Source organism: Dreissena polymorpha, chromosome 12 (assembly GCF_020536995.1).
Source record: "Dreissena polymorpha isolate Duluth1 chromosome 12, UMN_Dpol_1.0, whole genome shotgun sequence".
Lineage (NCBI taxonomy): Eukaryota > Metazoa > Mollusca > Bivalvia > Myida > Dreissenidae > Dreissena > Dreissena polymorpha.
In genome coordinates, this window is record NC_068366.1 from 56,019,576 (window position 1) to 56,033,347 (window position 13,772).

Below are 13,772 nucleotides of genomic sequence, written 5' to 3' on the forward strand. Positions count from 1 at the left end.
AAGAGCAATTTTTATCCAATGTTTCCTTAAAATTATGGGGAGCCCATAAATGTACAAAAGGTGCAATGGCAAACAAGCTTTAAAAAAGCCCCTTTACAATTCACCTTGATAATATATGGCTATAAACATGAAACAAAGACCTAGTTGAAGAATTATTGTTTTATTGTTGAGTTATGTTAATAAACAAAAGACCAACTTATTGATAAGTGTGTTAAAGTGAGTCTTTTAGCCTTGTTGCGGCTTTCAAATTATTTATAAAAAGACCAACTTAAACTCGCTTTAACCCACTTCTGTTTATAAAAAGACCCACTTCTGTTGTAAAAGACTCGCTTATGAAACAAAAAGACACACTTAAACACACATAAACCAACTCATAAATAAAAAGACTCACTTTTGACACATAAAAAACCAACTTCTTACAGCAAAAAAACTCGCTTTAACACACATCTACTTTAAAAAACCAACTTTAAACTCAGTTAAGCACAGTTTAGCTCACATAAAACTCGCTTTTATTACATGTTTATTTTGTATGACAGCTGACAGTCACTTTAACAGCTTAATACAATAAATAACTTCCCATGCCTGTTTGTTGTGTGTGTGTTTTTTTACTTTATTTCACAACAATTTACTTAAATTAACAACTGGTTCAGATGTATGGTGATTTCAGATTTTAAAAATAGATTTTTTCAAAGTTGCAGATACTGTAAACGTAAAGAAATTTGTCGGTATGAAATTTCGTGGTTTAATAAAAAGCAACTAATTCGTTGACACGTAATTTCGTGGATTTCAAATAAAAAACAAGTAATTCGTTCATACGTAATTTCGTGGATTTAAATTTTTTGGGGAAAACTGACCGTCATAATAATTAAACTTTTATGAAAACAACCAGAGTAATAACGAGGTATTATCTGCTAATCTGTGTTGACAGCAAGACTTGAGGTTAATGTGCACTGAAGCATGAAAGTGTTGCCGATAATTGTCGATATGAGCGATAAAGCGGCGCACTTGTGGGTCCCCGCTCGCTAATTGCCATTAATGTTGTTTTGACAATATTTGCAATTCTCAGCGCATCGGTCCCCTTGTATGTGATAAATCTGCAAACTGTTAATTTGACGACGTCACGTAAAAGAAAACAATCGTTGATGTACAGTTTAAATACCGTGCTTGATTTAAAAAGTATTTTTTCCCAAATACTTATCAAGAAAACAACATATTGTATTAACTAGCTATCTCAATCAAACAATGTCTCATTCATTATGGTTGAAAACGGGAACAGTTTAGACACGTTCATAACCGACAACAAAAGACTAGCTATCTCAATCAAACAATGTCTCATTCATTATGGTTGAAAACGGGAACAGTTTAGACACGTTCATAACCGACAACAAAAGACAATGTCGGCAATGACATTCGGAAATGACTGATTTCGGATAAAAAAATGTATAAATAACCGTTGGTACTTGATTTCGTGGTTCAGCGGACCAACGAAATCCGCGAAAATTAGTAACACACAAAATTTAATGGTTTTACAGTATTAAGTGTATATACCAATAACCTTCAGTGTTTTCATCATCAATGTGTGTTAATAATTGCTACTTTTCACAACACATGAGCAGCCTGTGAAGCCCTTAGGAAGCTGTGCAGTTTGTCGGCAGTGCCCACCAGTGCTGGGGACGCCACCAGTGACAGCTCTGGTCTGGTTGCATTGGCTGCACAACAGGCCCTTGATGTGAGTGCTATAGTGTCCTGTATCAATTGTTGTTAGATAGGAGTATAAACTTTGAAACACTTGACAATCTATTGAAATGCTTGTCTGACACTAACTAGTTTTTAACACTTGAAATCTTATTGAAATTCCTTTCGGACACCAGTTTGAAACTAGTCATCCTATTGAAATGCCTGGCAGGTTTACTGCTTGGTATTATAAGGTGTGCCAAAAAATTGGTCTGAGACATAATTAAAGTTTGTCCAGCATGGATTGGTTTTCAAATGATTTGGTCAAGATGTGAATGTTGTATGAAAGAATCAGCTCTCTAGATCTTATGTCTAGGTTGCAATTCAAGCTGAAAGTTGATACTTAAAAAAATCAAGACAAAAACTTTGTTGACAGCATAACTTTGTCAAGTTTAGATGGATTTTCAAATCACTTGGCTAATAAAAGAAACAATCATCATTATAATAAGTGTTGTACACTAGATCCAGGTTTCTATGTCAAAGGTCAATATCACAATTCTATCTTAAACATCAAATATAAGACATAAGCCCTTAAACTTTTTGGAGCATTTTTTTATATATATAAATGATGGATTTTCGTATTATGTGGCCAAAATGACAATCATGGTGAGACATTGATTTGCCCGCAAAACAAGGTCACTAGGTCAAAGGTCAGGTCAAAATTCAAGTTCAATTACTTGTATGAGAAATCTACCCAGAGCACTTTGTCGCATTGTGTTAATTTTTCTGTAATCTGGCTTAGTACAGAGGTTTACACAGAAAACATAAACAATATTACATCAATATTATAATCATTTCTGTTTGTAAATTTTTTCCATTGCAACACAAATTTGATGTAAACAAATGTGCTGATGTTAAGTATTTTTATAATACACAAATCCTTATGGAAAATTCCAAGTAAACATCAAATTATCATTGGAATTTCTGTATAAAACATACAGAAAGCCAGTGTGACTACATGTACATTGTGTATATAAAACAGACAAAAGGTAACAGACATCAAATTAAGCACTGATGAGTCTCCAATGTATTAACCCTTTTTAGCTCAAACCAAAGTGAAAATGGCTACATTCAACCAGCATAAAACCAAATCAGCCTGTGAGTAACTGGCATGCTGTTCAGGTTTTATGCTGTTTGCTACTCATCAGTAACTTAGGATTGAAAATGAAGCCTCTTAAACTTGAATCTTTTAAGAATATTCTTTAATTTCATTGGATATTCTGAGGGACTTCAAAAGCGTCTTATTGCTAATATATATTGTATATAAGAGTTAAATTCAATGCCAGTGTGAGCGTGTGGACACAGCCTGTGTGGCTTTGGAGCACCTTGTGGCTGGTGGTACGGACCCTGTACAGGTGCTGAAGGCTCTACGCTGCCTGGTCAGGCTCAAACTTACCAACGCTGAACAGGAGGAACCTGGCAAGTATGTATATATGCAAGAACAATAGAAATTTAAAAAAATAATTTGTATGCCTGATTGAACTAAGTCTGACTGTGTAGTTGGTTTTTGCTGGGTAGAACCAATGCTTGGTGTATTTGGAAAAGGTCTGAAGAATGCGTATAGAGTGGGGATCAAATGCTGGACCTCCCAATTGCTACACCCAACCATTTCCACTATGCCACTGTTATCTTATCTTATTTACCTTACAAATAGTTGGATGTAAGTGGTCATTTATTTAGCTAATATGAATAATAGGTAAAATATGGCTAAGAAGTAAAAAGGCTGCTAATTTAAACATTAAGCGTTTGATTTTTATGAAATTATTAGGCAGTTATATTTTAATAGTGTGTTGTTTTGTACCCCCCCCCCCTGCTAAGAAGTATGGAAGATGTATGGAATCACCATGCCACTGGGTTGTTTTATTACTAATGTAACAAACTCTAATTTAAATTGAATTTTAACTTTCCATTTAGTAACCAAATATATTGATTTGATAAAAAACAAGATATTTTACAACATAATAACACAGTTGGTAAAAACACTATAAGCTCTAAATTTTGACTTAATTGCTTTTCCATGTGGTCAGAAAATATTGATTCTATATAACATAGATTTAATGGTGTGTACATGTATGAAAGTACTCTTAATTCTCTTGATATTTTCAATTCTGTTGTTAAGCAACACATTCATATCCTCTTGAAGAGGTGTTTGCATGATTTGTTTGCTTTCAGAAATGATCTTGCTGAAATTAGCAGCTATATCAGTAAAGGCAAGTTTCCTTTAATTTTTCCTTGTATGTTCAAGATTTATTACCTTTAGTCACAGATTTTGGCATGTTTTGAAGTTTGTCAGTAAATGTTTTATATTGATAAATGTTAACATTGGATAAAAAAAGCTCCAGTAAAAAATCAAGAATAAAATTTAAAAACGAAAAAAAAAGGTACCCTCAGCAGGGCTTGAACCACTGACCCCAGGAGTCCTGGAGTAAAAAGTCTCCCACTTAGACCACTCGGCCATCTGTTTCTCGAATTAAAACTCACTTTTTAACAAAACACACATTTAGCACACTTAAAAGTGCATTAATTCTGTGTTTTTAGTAAATAGCTGTGTTTTCAGTGTGCATAAGTGCGTTTAAGTTCATATTTTGTGTGTTTTTTTCTTTCCAAGTGAGTTTTTAAGTGAAACAGTTTTTTGTGCGTTTTTTTCTCTTCAAGTGCGCTTTTGAGTGTAGATGTGAGCTGAATGTTAGTCTTTTATCTAAGAAGTGTGTTTTAAGATTTACAGACGTTGGTTTTTTCGTACAAAAGTGCGTTTTTTCTTTTTTGATGTGCGTCTTTTAAAGAATAAGTTAGTCTTTTATTTCATAAGTGCGCTTTTATCATACATCTGTTTTAAAATGATAAGTCTAAAAAGACACACGTTAAGCACACTTCTAAAAAAGTGTGTCTTTAATTTATTTACAACAAATGAATTAACATAGTAATATACCTGTTATAATATAATGTGCAGTTTGAATTCAAAGCGGTTACTGGTTGTACTGAATTCTTTTTTATCTTTACATAATGTTAATGGTCTTTTTGTTGCAATTTGTCTGCTCATAAAATAAGTGAATCAGTAGAACAGCTTTTAAAAGGGCAAGTACAACTAAATCAGGCTGTGGGTAATTAATTAAAAATATTGAAAGTGTCAAAAATATTATTTGGGCTTGCCAGCATCAATTACATCTCCTCAACATAAAAAAATAAGTATTTGAACTTTCTTATATTGATATTTAACCCCAAAACAATTAATGTCTACCACATTGACCATAAACATACATTTTAAAAGGCAATTAAAATAATATTCCACATAAAAGCGCACATTTTGACACAGTCTTAAGCATACTTTTTCTTATCTAGTTTAAGCGCACTTTAACCCACATAAAGGGCACATTTGACGCAGTTCCTGTTTTTTTTTTATTTTGTAAAAACTCACCTGTTAAGAAAAAGCGCACATAAAACGCAGTGCCAATAACGCCACGTTAAACACACGCAAAATGTATGTTGAGCTGACTATTTTTGAGAAGGGTCCTTCCGAATACAATCTTAGGTGTATTTTATACTTATATAATTAATCCTTGTAGTTTCACAAAATATAACGACAACAACAGAACTCTCCAAGTTGCAAAGCTTTATAATTTTTGGATTTTTAAGTCTTCAAAAGATGCATATAATGGCTATTTTAGAGCATGGTAAATGTTCAGTATTATTGTTTCCTCAAAAATATCATAACTAAAACGAAAATCTGCGAATCTGAAACAACTTTTTTCAATTTTGTCAATTAACCCAAACGTGAAAAGACCCCTTTAATATATATAGTTAAACATGATTTTAAGCTTCAAGTATGCAACCATGTTAAATGTCAGCAACTAGTATATAGTTTTAATCAAGGTAGCTGATTTTAAAGCTCTTCACCTAATGTCAGAAACCTTAGTCATGCTTTTTTTTTGTTTACATCATTTCCTGGCCAAGGAGACCTATGTTAAATAATAGATGTCTTTCTTATTTATAGCTAAACAGAAGTAAACGTATAACAAATAACTTACTAACGACTCACCAATTTTGATTCGTATCTGCAATGTTGGGCTGAGTATTTTATACTAAAATATATCTGTATTTATGCTGTTGTTCTTAATGTTGTACTCAAATGAAAAAAAGTCAGATATAGCTGCTATTAATCAAACTCACATGCTCTGGCTCTGGAAAAAGAACCAGGATAAGAAATAACTACCAACCACTTGGCTAGGTAGGCACCCAAAATATCTTAGCCACGCTCTGAGAAAACAGGGTTTAAACTAACTAAACTCTGTTTTCCTAGAGGGAGGCTCATGTTTGCAAGGTTCTTGAATGCTAAAAATAACTGAGTTGTTGCAGGTTATGAGAAGCTTGCAGCCGTGCGAGACATGAAACCAGTCAACGAGCAACTTCTCCAGACTGAGGCAGACTGGTTCATGAAGATTGGTAATGACCATGATTAGTTGTTAAAATTTTATTTATTTAAAGAAAAGTTTTGAATATATATGAACTTTGAATATCTCCAAAAATGCATATTCATATTTGACCATGAAAACTTTCCTCATTAAGATATCCTAAATTATCCGACACAAATGCCATCTTTCACATGTGTTTGGCATGAGAAGAAATCTGCAACTGGATGTTCAGATTGAATGTTACATTGAAAGTTCATTACAGTCTTGTATACAGCCATGTTTGTTTCTTCTAAACATATTCTGAATCCAGGTACATTCTAACCTGCTGCTCTGAACTGACCATTTCAGCCTGGAACCTGGCTTTACAGTGCGAGGACAAACCAGAACATATGAAGGAGCTATACACCATGTGTTCAAAGGTTCGTTAATTCTTATATATGAACCTATAAATTGTTATCATTTTTTATGTTATCATTATTAATTGTCACTTAAGTGAAAGCATTTCTCATTACACTTGGCAGTCTGTTCAGCTGTCTGTTGATATGTGTATATCGATGTAGTAAACATACTGCTATACATCGCTTTAAAAATATTGCTCAAATAATAACAGTTTAATAACCCTAATGTGTACATGTATTTCATCATATAGGTAATCTGGCTGTGACTGAGTTTAGCATGAACTTAACCCTTGGTCATTGATTTCAACTACAGATATACCATCAAACATTTCATGGGTTAATTTGTTTGATCGCTTTGCAAAATCAAACTTTCAAACAATTTTTCAAAATTTAGGCTATCATCAAGGTAAGGATTTTGTATGGCATCAAAAGTTGAAGAATTATGGCCCGTCATATTTTTTCAACAATAAACATTATCAATTAAAAAAACATCTTTTCCTGGCATCATTAACATAAATTCAGTTTTAGTTCAAACCTATTTATTTTAGCTCGATTGCATCAAAAGCCTAAGGCTTATTTGAAGCTCTCTCGAGACCGTCTCCTGGGACTAGAAACAATACTTGGTGTCTTTGGGAGAGATCTAAAGAACACACCCACGGTTGGGATCGAATCCATGACCTCCCGGTTGCTAGGGGTACACTATATCCACTATGCCACAGCGACCCTTTAAAATTCATTTTTAATTTGCATACATTTTAAAAACCCTATTATAATATTTTATAAAGTGTCAGCTACCAATACATATCTAGATTTATTGAAGGGCTCTAAAAAAAATCTTAAAATGTATTAAAAATAGACCATTCCTTGTTTTCTTGTTTAATCTTACCATAGTACATTCCTTAGAATTGTATTGTGTGTGGAGAAAGCTCAGAATTGTTAGCAATTTAAGCCAAGAGAAAAGTAGAGCTTAGTAACTCTTTGATATGAGCATTAATTGTTTTGTGAAATCTGGGCATAATAAATGTGCTTAAAGTGTTGTCCCAGATTAGCCTTTGCAGTTTGCACAGGCTGATCAGAGGCAACACTTTCAGCCTTAACTGGATTTTGTCTAAAAGAGACTTTACTTTTAATTAAACAGAAAATACTGCAAACAGAAAATGACATTAAAGCGGAAAATGATGTCCCTGATTAGCCTGTGCCAACTACAGTGGCCAATCACTTTACACACATGCATTGAACCCTCAATTATTATTCTTGTGTAGTTGCTAACGCTGGGTGTACAGGATGAGAACAGCAAGGGACGCCAGATGACCTGTCTGCTCATGTCAGCCGCTGCCTGTTTGCAGGTGGCAAGAACTTCTGGGGACAATGAACTCAGGGTAGGCTATTTTTTCAGGGGGTTGTGACATATTTAACAGCATTTTAGTCAAATAACAAGGGTATACTGTAAGGACCAGTAATGAGATCATTTTTGCCTAGATCTCATACAAATGTACTTGCTCTGCTGCACTAAAAAACCACTGCCCACAAATACTTAAAAACAAACTTTGTAGACAAGGATCCTATTAAGGACATTTATGGAGCCTAAATGCATGAATAACTGCATTGAAAATAGTTAAATAATAATGATACAAATAATTATTTAAACTTTAACTCGCAACTTTTTATACCCCCTGATCAAAAGATCGGGGGTATATTGTTTTTGGCCTGTCTGTCTGTCATTCTATCTGTGTGTCTGTCACCAAACTTTAACCTGGTTTAAAGTTTTGCAATAAGTTTTGCAATATTTAAGATAGCAACTTGATATTTGGCATGCATGTGTATCTCATGGAGCTGCACATTTTGAGTGGTGAAAGGTCAAGGTCATCCTTCAAGGTCAAAGGTCAAATATATATATTCAAAGCGACGCAGTAGGGGGCATTGTGTTTCTAACAAACATCTCTTGTTTCAACCATAAATTTGTCCCCCACAGGACGAGTTGATCTGAGGAAACACCAATAATATTTGATAAGATTGTGGGTTAACCACATTTTTACAGCCAAACAAAAAAAGAAAATACTGTAATTACTTAAGTTTTTGGACACTTAAAACTAATTTTACAAAGTTGTGTCTGAAAATTTAGAAACGAAAAAATATTCAAAAATTACAGGTGTCGAAAAATTGAGAGACGAAAATTAAGGTGTCCGAAAATTATAATTACATAAAAGCAATAAATCAATGTACAATAATTGTTTTGTGATTTGCTCTTTTTCCTGCTTTGAAATAAATACAATTTCACAGTTTGCTAACTCTTGCCTGAAATGATAGAACCAAAAAGTAAAAATATAAAACATTCTGCTTCCTTAACAGGATGAAACTGTTTCAAATGCTGTTGGGTGAATCCGTAATGTTTTCTACTGGTATACATGGTAATTTACCTAATTGCAAGAATGTTATGGGCCATTGCCCTGCATTTGCCAAATTGTAATACCTTAATCCTGTTGAAAAAATACTTGCTCGAAGTATCACAAGATAGGTGAAGACAGGAACAAAGTCTGTAGAATAGCACTGTAAAATATACTGTACAAAAAAAGAGACATAAATTATGGACAAAAAAACATATGTCTGAAAATTAAGAGTCACAACAAATAATTAATTTTGCTAATAAGAGTGTTAGAAAACTAAGAGTAATTATGATATGTCCTCTTCATGAAGTGTAGATGTGAAGACTCTTGTTTCATCAAAAACGATTCACAAGTTATTTGCCTATGAACATAGCTGACAAAATGATAAGGGGGTCTAGTGAAGTTTGTGACAAAGCTGTTGTTTTAAATAACCAAGAACATACCCCTTGCAGAGAACATTTCTAGAAGACTGCTTGCAGTGTGTGTCCTCCTGTCGTCAGTTAAGCATCAAGCTTAATGATCACTCTATAGGGAATGGAGGTAACGTGAGATATGAGAATTGATTCAGGAAAATTGTGCTTAATGCATGTTGGTAAAGTGTTGTCCCAGATCAGAAAGAAAAATATTATACAAGCTGAAAGTATAGTTCCTGATTAGTCTTTGTAGATTGCACAGGCTAATCCGGGACCACACTTTTTATATGTGTTATACAAATTAATATGAGCTGCACTCAAAAACAGAGCTTAATACACTGTAATAAGCTCTGTTTTTGAGTGCGGCTCATAGAAATTTGTCAATCACATTCAAATCATATCTGAATATTGGGCTCTAAAGTAGTCTGTATAGTAGCATCAGATAAAAGATGATTTCAATGCAATATGTATATTCTTGTGTCATATTTATTTCCTATTTGCACATATAAGAACAGGCTTTTTCTTTGGTTGACATGCTCTTGTAATGCTATTAATTGTCATCATTGCAATTTTTCAGTTCATTTACCTTTAGTCAAATTCCTTTCCTGTTTGTTTTCAATAGTTTTTCATTTGATTCATTGATCTTCTATTAATGACTCCAGAGATGTGTGCTCTGAATAGTCTACACTTTATTACACATTAGAATAATTGTTTTGCCCCCAGATTGAATGATCGGGGTTATACTGTTTTTGGTCTGCCTGCCTGCCTGCCTGCCTGCCTGCCTGCCTGCCTGCCTGCCTGCCTCCCTGCCTGCCTGCCTGCCTGCGTATGTGTGTGTCTGTCCCAAAACTTGAACCTTGCTCATAAAATGAAAACTCTTGGGTCTATGTTCTTCAAACTTAATATGTGCATGCATCTCATTGAGATTTGCAATCGAACATGGTTTGAGGTCACTAGGTCAAAGGTCAAGGTAACGTTGGGCATTGTGTTTCACAAACACAGCTCTTGTTTTATTTTGAAAAAATGTTTCCTTATTTAAAGATGTGCTTTGTTTATTTAAAATGGTCTACACAATAATCTATTCAATTGTATGCCCCCACACCAATGGAGGCATAAGGCATTCTAAGTCCCAAAGCCTGTGTTGTTATGCTGATCAATACAATGACCAATTGGCTTGATTGCATTGGCCTTGGACAGTAGATGATCCCTATTGAAATTGGGGTCATGAGTTTAGAGGTCAAGGTCACGGTGACATAAGCTGTTAAATTGGTGTCTGTTTGATATGTCATGAAAGGATTGAGTGATGGTTGTCAAGGTCATGTTTAGGGGGCATTTGTCTCAAAGAGCAGAGCTCTTGTTAAAATTGAATTGTGTTGTCCTCAGCTTAAGACATGCTTCTGTTGTCCTCAGAAGTGGACATGCTCCTCTTTTCCTCAGAAGTGGACATGCTCCTCTTTTCCTAAGAAGTGGACATGCTCCTCTTTCCCTCAGAAGTGGACATGCTCCTCTTTCCCTCAGAAGTGGACATGCTCCTCTTTCCCTCAGAAGTGGATATGCTCCTCTTTCCCTCAGAAGTGGACTTGCTCCTCTTTCCCTCAGAAGTGGACATGCTCATCTTTCCCTCATTAGTGAACATGCTCCTGCTGTCTAAGTAGTGGACTTGCTTTTGTTGTCTTCAGTAGTTCACATGCTCCTGTTGTCCTCAGTAGTTCACATTCTCCTGTTGTCCTCAGTCGATCACATGCTCCTGTTGTCCTCAGTAGTTCACATGGTCCTGTTGTCCTCAGTAGTTCACATGGTCCTGTTGTCCTCAGTAGTTCACATTCTCCTGTTGTCCTCAGTCGATCACATGCTCCTGTTGTCCTCAGTAGTTCACATGCTCCTGTTGTCCTCAGTAGTTCACATGCTCCTGTTGTCCTCAGTAGTTCACATGCTCCTGTTGTCCTCAGTAGTTCACATGGTCCTCAGTAGTTCACATGCTCCTGTTGTCCTCAGTAGTTCACATGCTCCTGTTGTCCTTAGTAGTTAACATGCTCCTTTTGTTCTAAAAAAAGGATGATGCACGCCAAATAGCATTGTACATCATCTGTTAATAAGGGAGTTATGGCCCTTTGTATCTTGAAAAAATGCTTTTTTTGTGTGTCCGGAGCCATATCTTGGAAGTGATTTGGTGGATTTCTTTGAAACTTGGTGTGAGTATATATATGGATAAGAGGATGATGCATGCCAAATGGCATTGTACACTATCTGTTAATAACAGAGTTATGGCCCTTTGTATCTTGGAAAAATGATTTTTTGAGTGTCAAATATAACACTTTTGTGTCCAGATGCATATTGGCGGGGTATATCAATTCAACAAATTTGCTTGTTTTCTTCAGTAGTGGCTGTGCTCCTGTTGTCCTCAGTAGTGGACGTGCTCCTTTGTCCTCAGTAGTGAATGTGCTCCTGTTGTTCTCAGTAGTGAACATGCTTCTGTTGTCCTCAGTTGTGGACATGCTTCTGTTGTCCTCAGTAGTGGACATGCTCCTGTTGTCCTCAGTTGTGGACATGCTTTTGTTGTCCTCAGTAGTGGACATGCTTCTGTTGTCCTCAGTTGTGGACATGCTTCTGTTGTCCTCAGTAGTGGACATGCTTCTGTTGTCCTCAGTTGTGGACATGCTCCTGTTGTTCTCAGTAGTTGACATGCTCTTGATGTCCTCTGTAGTGGATGTGCTCCTGTCCTCCTCAGAAGTGGATGTGCTCTTGTTGTTCTCAGTAGTGAACATGCTTCTGTTGTCCTCAGTAGTGGCTGTGCTCCTGTTGTCCTCAGTAGTGGATGTGCTCCTATTGTTCTCAGTAGTGGCTGTGCTCCTGTTGTCCTCAGTAGTGAACATGGTTCTGTTGTCCTAACTAGTGAAGATGCTCATGTTGTCATCAGTAGTATAGGTGCGCCTGTTTTCCTCACCTGTTGTCTTGCTTCTGTTGTTCTCATCACCATAAGCGGCCTTGCTCCTGTTGTCCTCAGCTGTTAAATGTCTTCACCAGCATTGATCTTGCTCTTGTCAGCCGCAGCAGTAGCCTTGCTTTTGTCAGCCTCAGCAATGGCCTTGCTCTTTAACTACTTCATGGATCTTGGCCAACTTTGCAAAGTTTAATGATCCTTAAATTTAGATTTTTGTAAAAAAAGTTATTTAGGCTGTTACAAATTAAGGGAGTTTTGGAAGAATCTGGCCCCTTGTCTGTTGTTTTTTCCCATTCCTCTTCGACTATTGTATAGATCTCCTTCAAACTGTCTCAATAAAAAGACCTTAATGTGTAGATTATCTTAAAGAAAGGAATTTTGGCTGTGACAAGTTTTGTCAGAATTATTATGCCCCTATGGCCTATATTTGCTTTTCCAATAGAAAATATATATTCAGAACCTAATTTGGACTGATGAGTTTTGTCTGAATGTCTCTTTATTATCTATTGAATTTGTCTACGTCCAATTTAACATGTGTTGTTTGGGCATAAGTAGCACATTTCTTGATGTAAAAGTTTTGTATTCAGTCATATTTAAAGAATATTTTTGGTCTATGTCATTTACACTATTTCATTCTTATTCATCAAATGCATTTTGTTTGAAACAGCATTTTTGCCACTTCAGCAAACAAGTCAAATTTTAAAAAAAAGACTAGCATATTGTTATTTTAGTTTTTCAAAGTTACGCTTCCTAACTTTGTGTTCATTTAATGGAAATGAATCAGCTGCTGTAATAAAATAATGCTTAAGATTTAAAGAAAACCGTCTTGAAAATACATGTATGTAAGTTTAATGAGGTTTTGTTATATGTAATCAGTTTGTGGGACAAGACTTTGTGTTTAAATGTATCTTAGTATTCTCTATAGAGTCCAAGAAGAAGGAGACAGACATTCTTCTGTTGCTGTATGAGTTTGAGGCTCGAGTCCACCTGAAAGATTCGGGCGTCGAAGCTGTCTTAGAAAAGGCTCTCACTGTATCTGGATCAGACATGAAAACATTTGAAACCCTCGCTGGTAAGGATAGTTGAAGATGAAACTTTATACTATTGTGCACTTCATATAACAGTTAATCGAATTAGATATTCTGCAGTGCTAAAATGAAACAGAATTCTTGAGCTTTTGAATGTGTAAGGGTAATTAATGTATTTTGTTTGATTATACATTTACAACTTTTTATGAAATAATAATCTCATCATCAACTGATATCTTTCTTATTGAAAAACATGAAACTGTCAAGGTTGTTTAGTTGTTGTTTTTTATAAAATGCTGGTAATTATTCTACAAGCTGTGCCATGCACATGTTTGAACTTATACATTTAGTGTTACTTTGACCTTTGCCAAAGAAGCACAGGACTTAGTTTTAAAGCATTAATGGTAAATAATTTCATAAATTGTATGATGAAGTAAAGGCAAGACAAACTAAATTATGCTATAA

The 13,772-nt window shown here is 35.2% G+C and overlaps 1 protein-coding gene across 7 annotated transcripts in view; it reads left to right on the plus strand.

The window, feature by feature from the left end:
- Nucleotides 1-13,772, plus strand: part of LOC127853191 (testis-expressed protein 11-like) — a 199,511-nt gene that overhangs the window by 175,339 nt on the left and 10,400 nt on the right. For 6 of the 7 annotated variants that reach the window (XM_052387464.1, XM_052387463.1, XM_052387462.1 and 3 more), the window contains 8 exons: nucleotides 1,617-1,729; nucleotides 3,021-3,157; nucleotides 3,907-3,944; nucleotides 6,088-6,174; nucleotides 6,492-6,562; nucleotides 7,804-7,920; nucleotides 9,378-9,465; nucleotides 13,193-13,351. In XM_052387464.1, the coding sequence (XP_052243424.1) occupies nucleotides 1,617-1,729; nucleotides 3,021-3,157; nucleotides 3,907-3,944; nucleotides 6,088-6,174; nucleotides 6,492-6,562; nucleotides 7,804-7,920; nucleotides 9,378-9,465; nucleotides 13,193-13,351 (810 nt within the window). The remainder of the gene's footprint in view (nucleotides 1-1,616; nucleotides 1,730-3,020; nucleotides 3,158-3,906; nucleotides 3,945-6,087; nucleotides 6,175-6,491; nucleotides 6,563-7,803; nucleotides 7,921-9,377; nucleotides 9,466-13,192; nucleotides 13,352-13,772) is intronic. The other variant, XM_052387466.1, reaches the window with a different exon arrangement.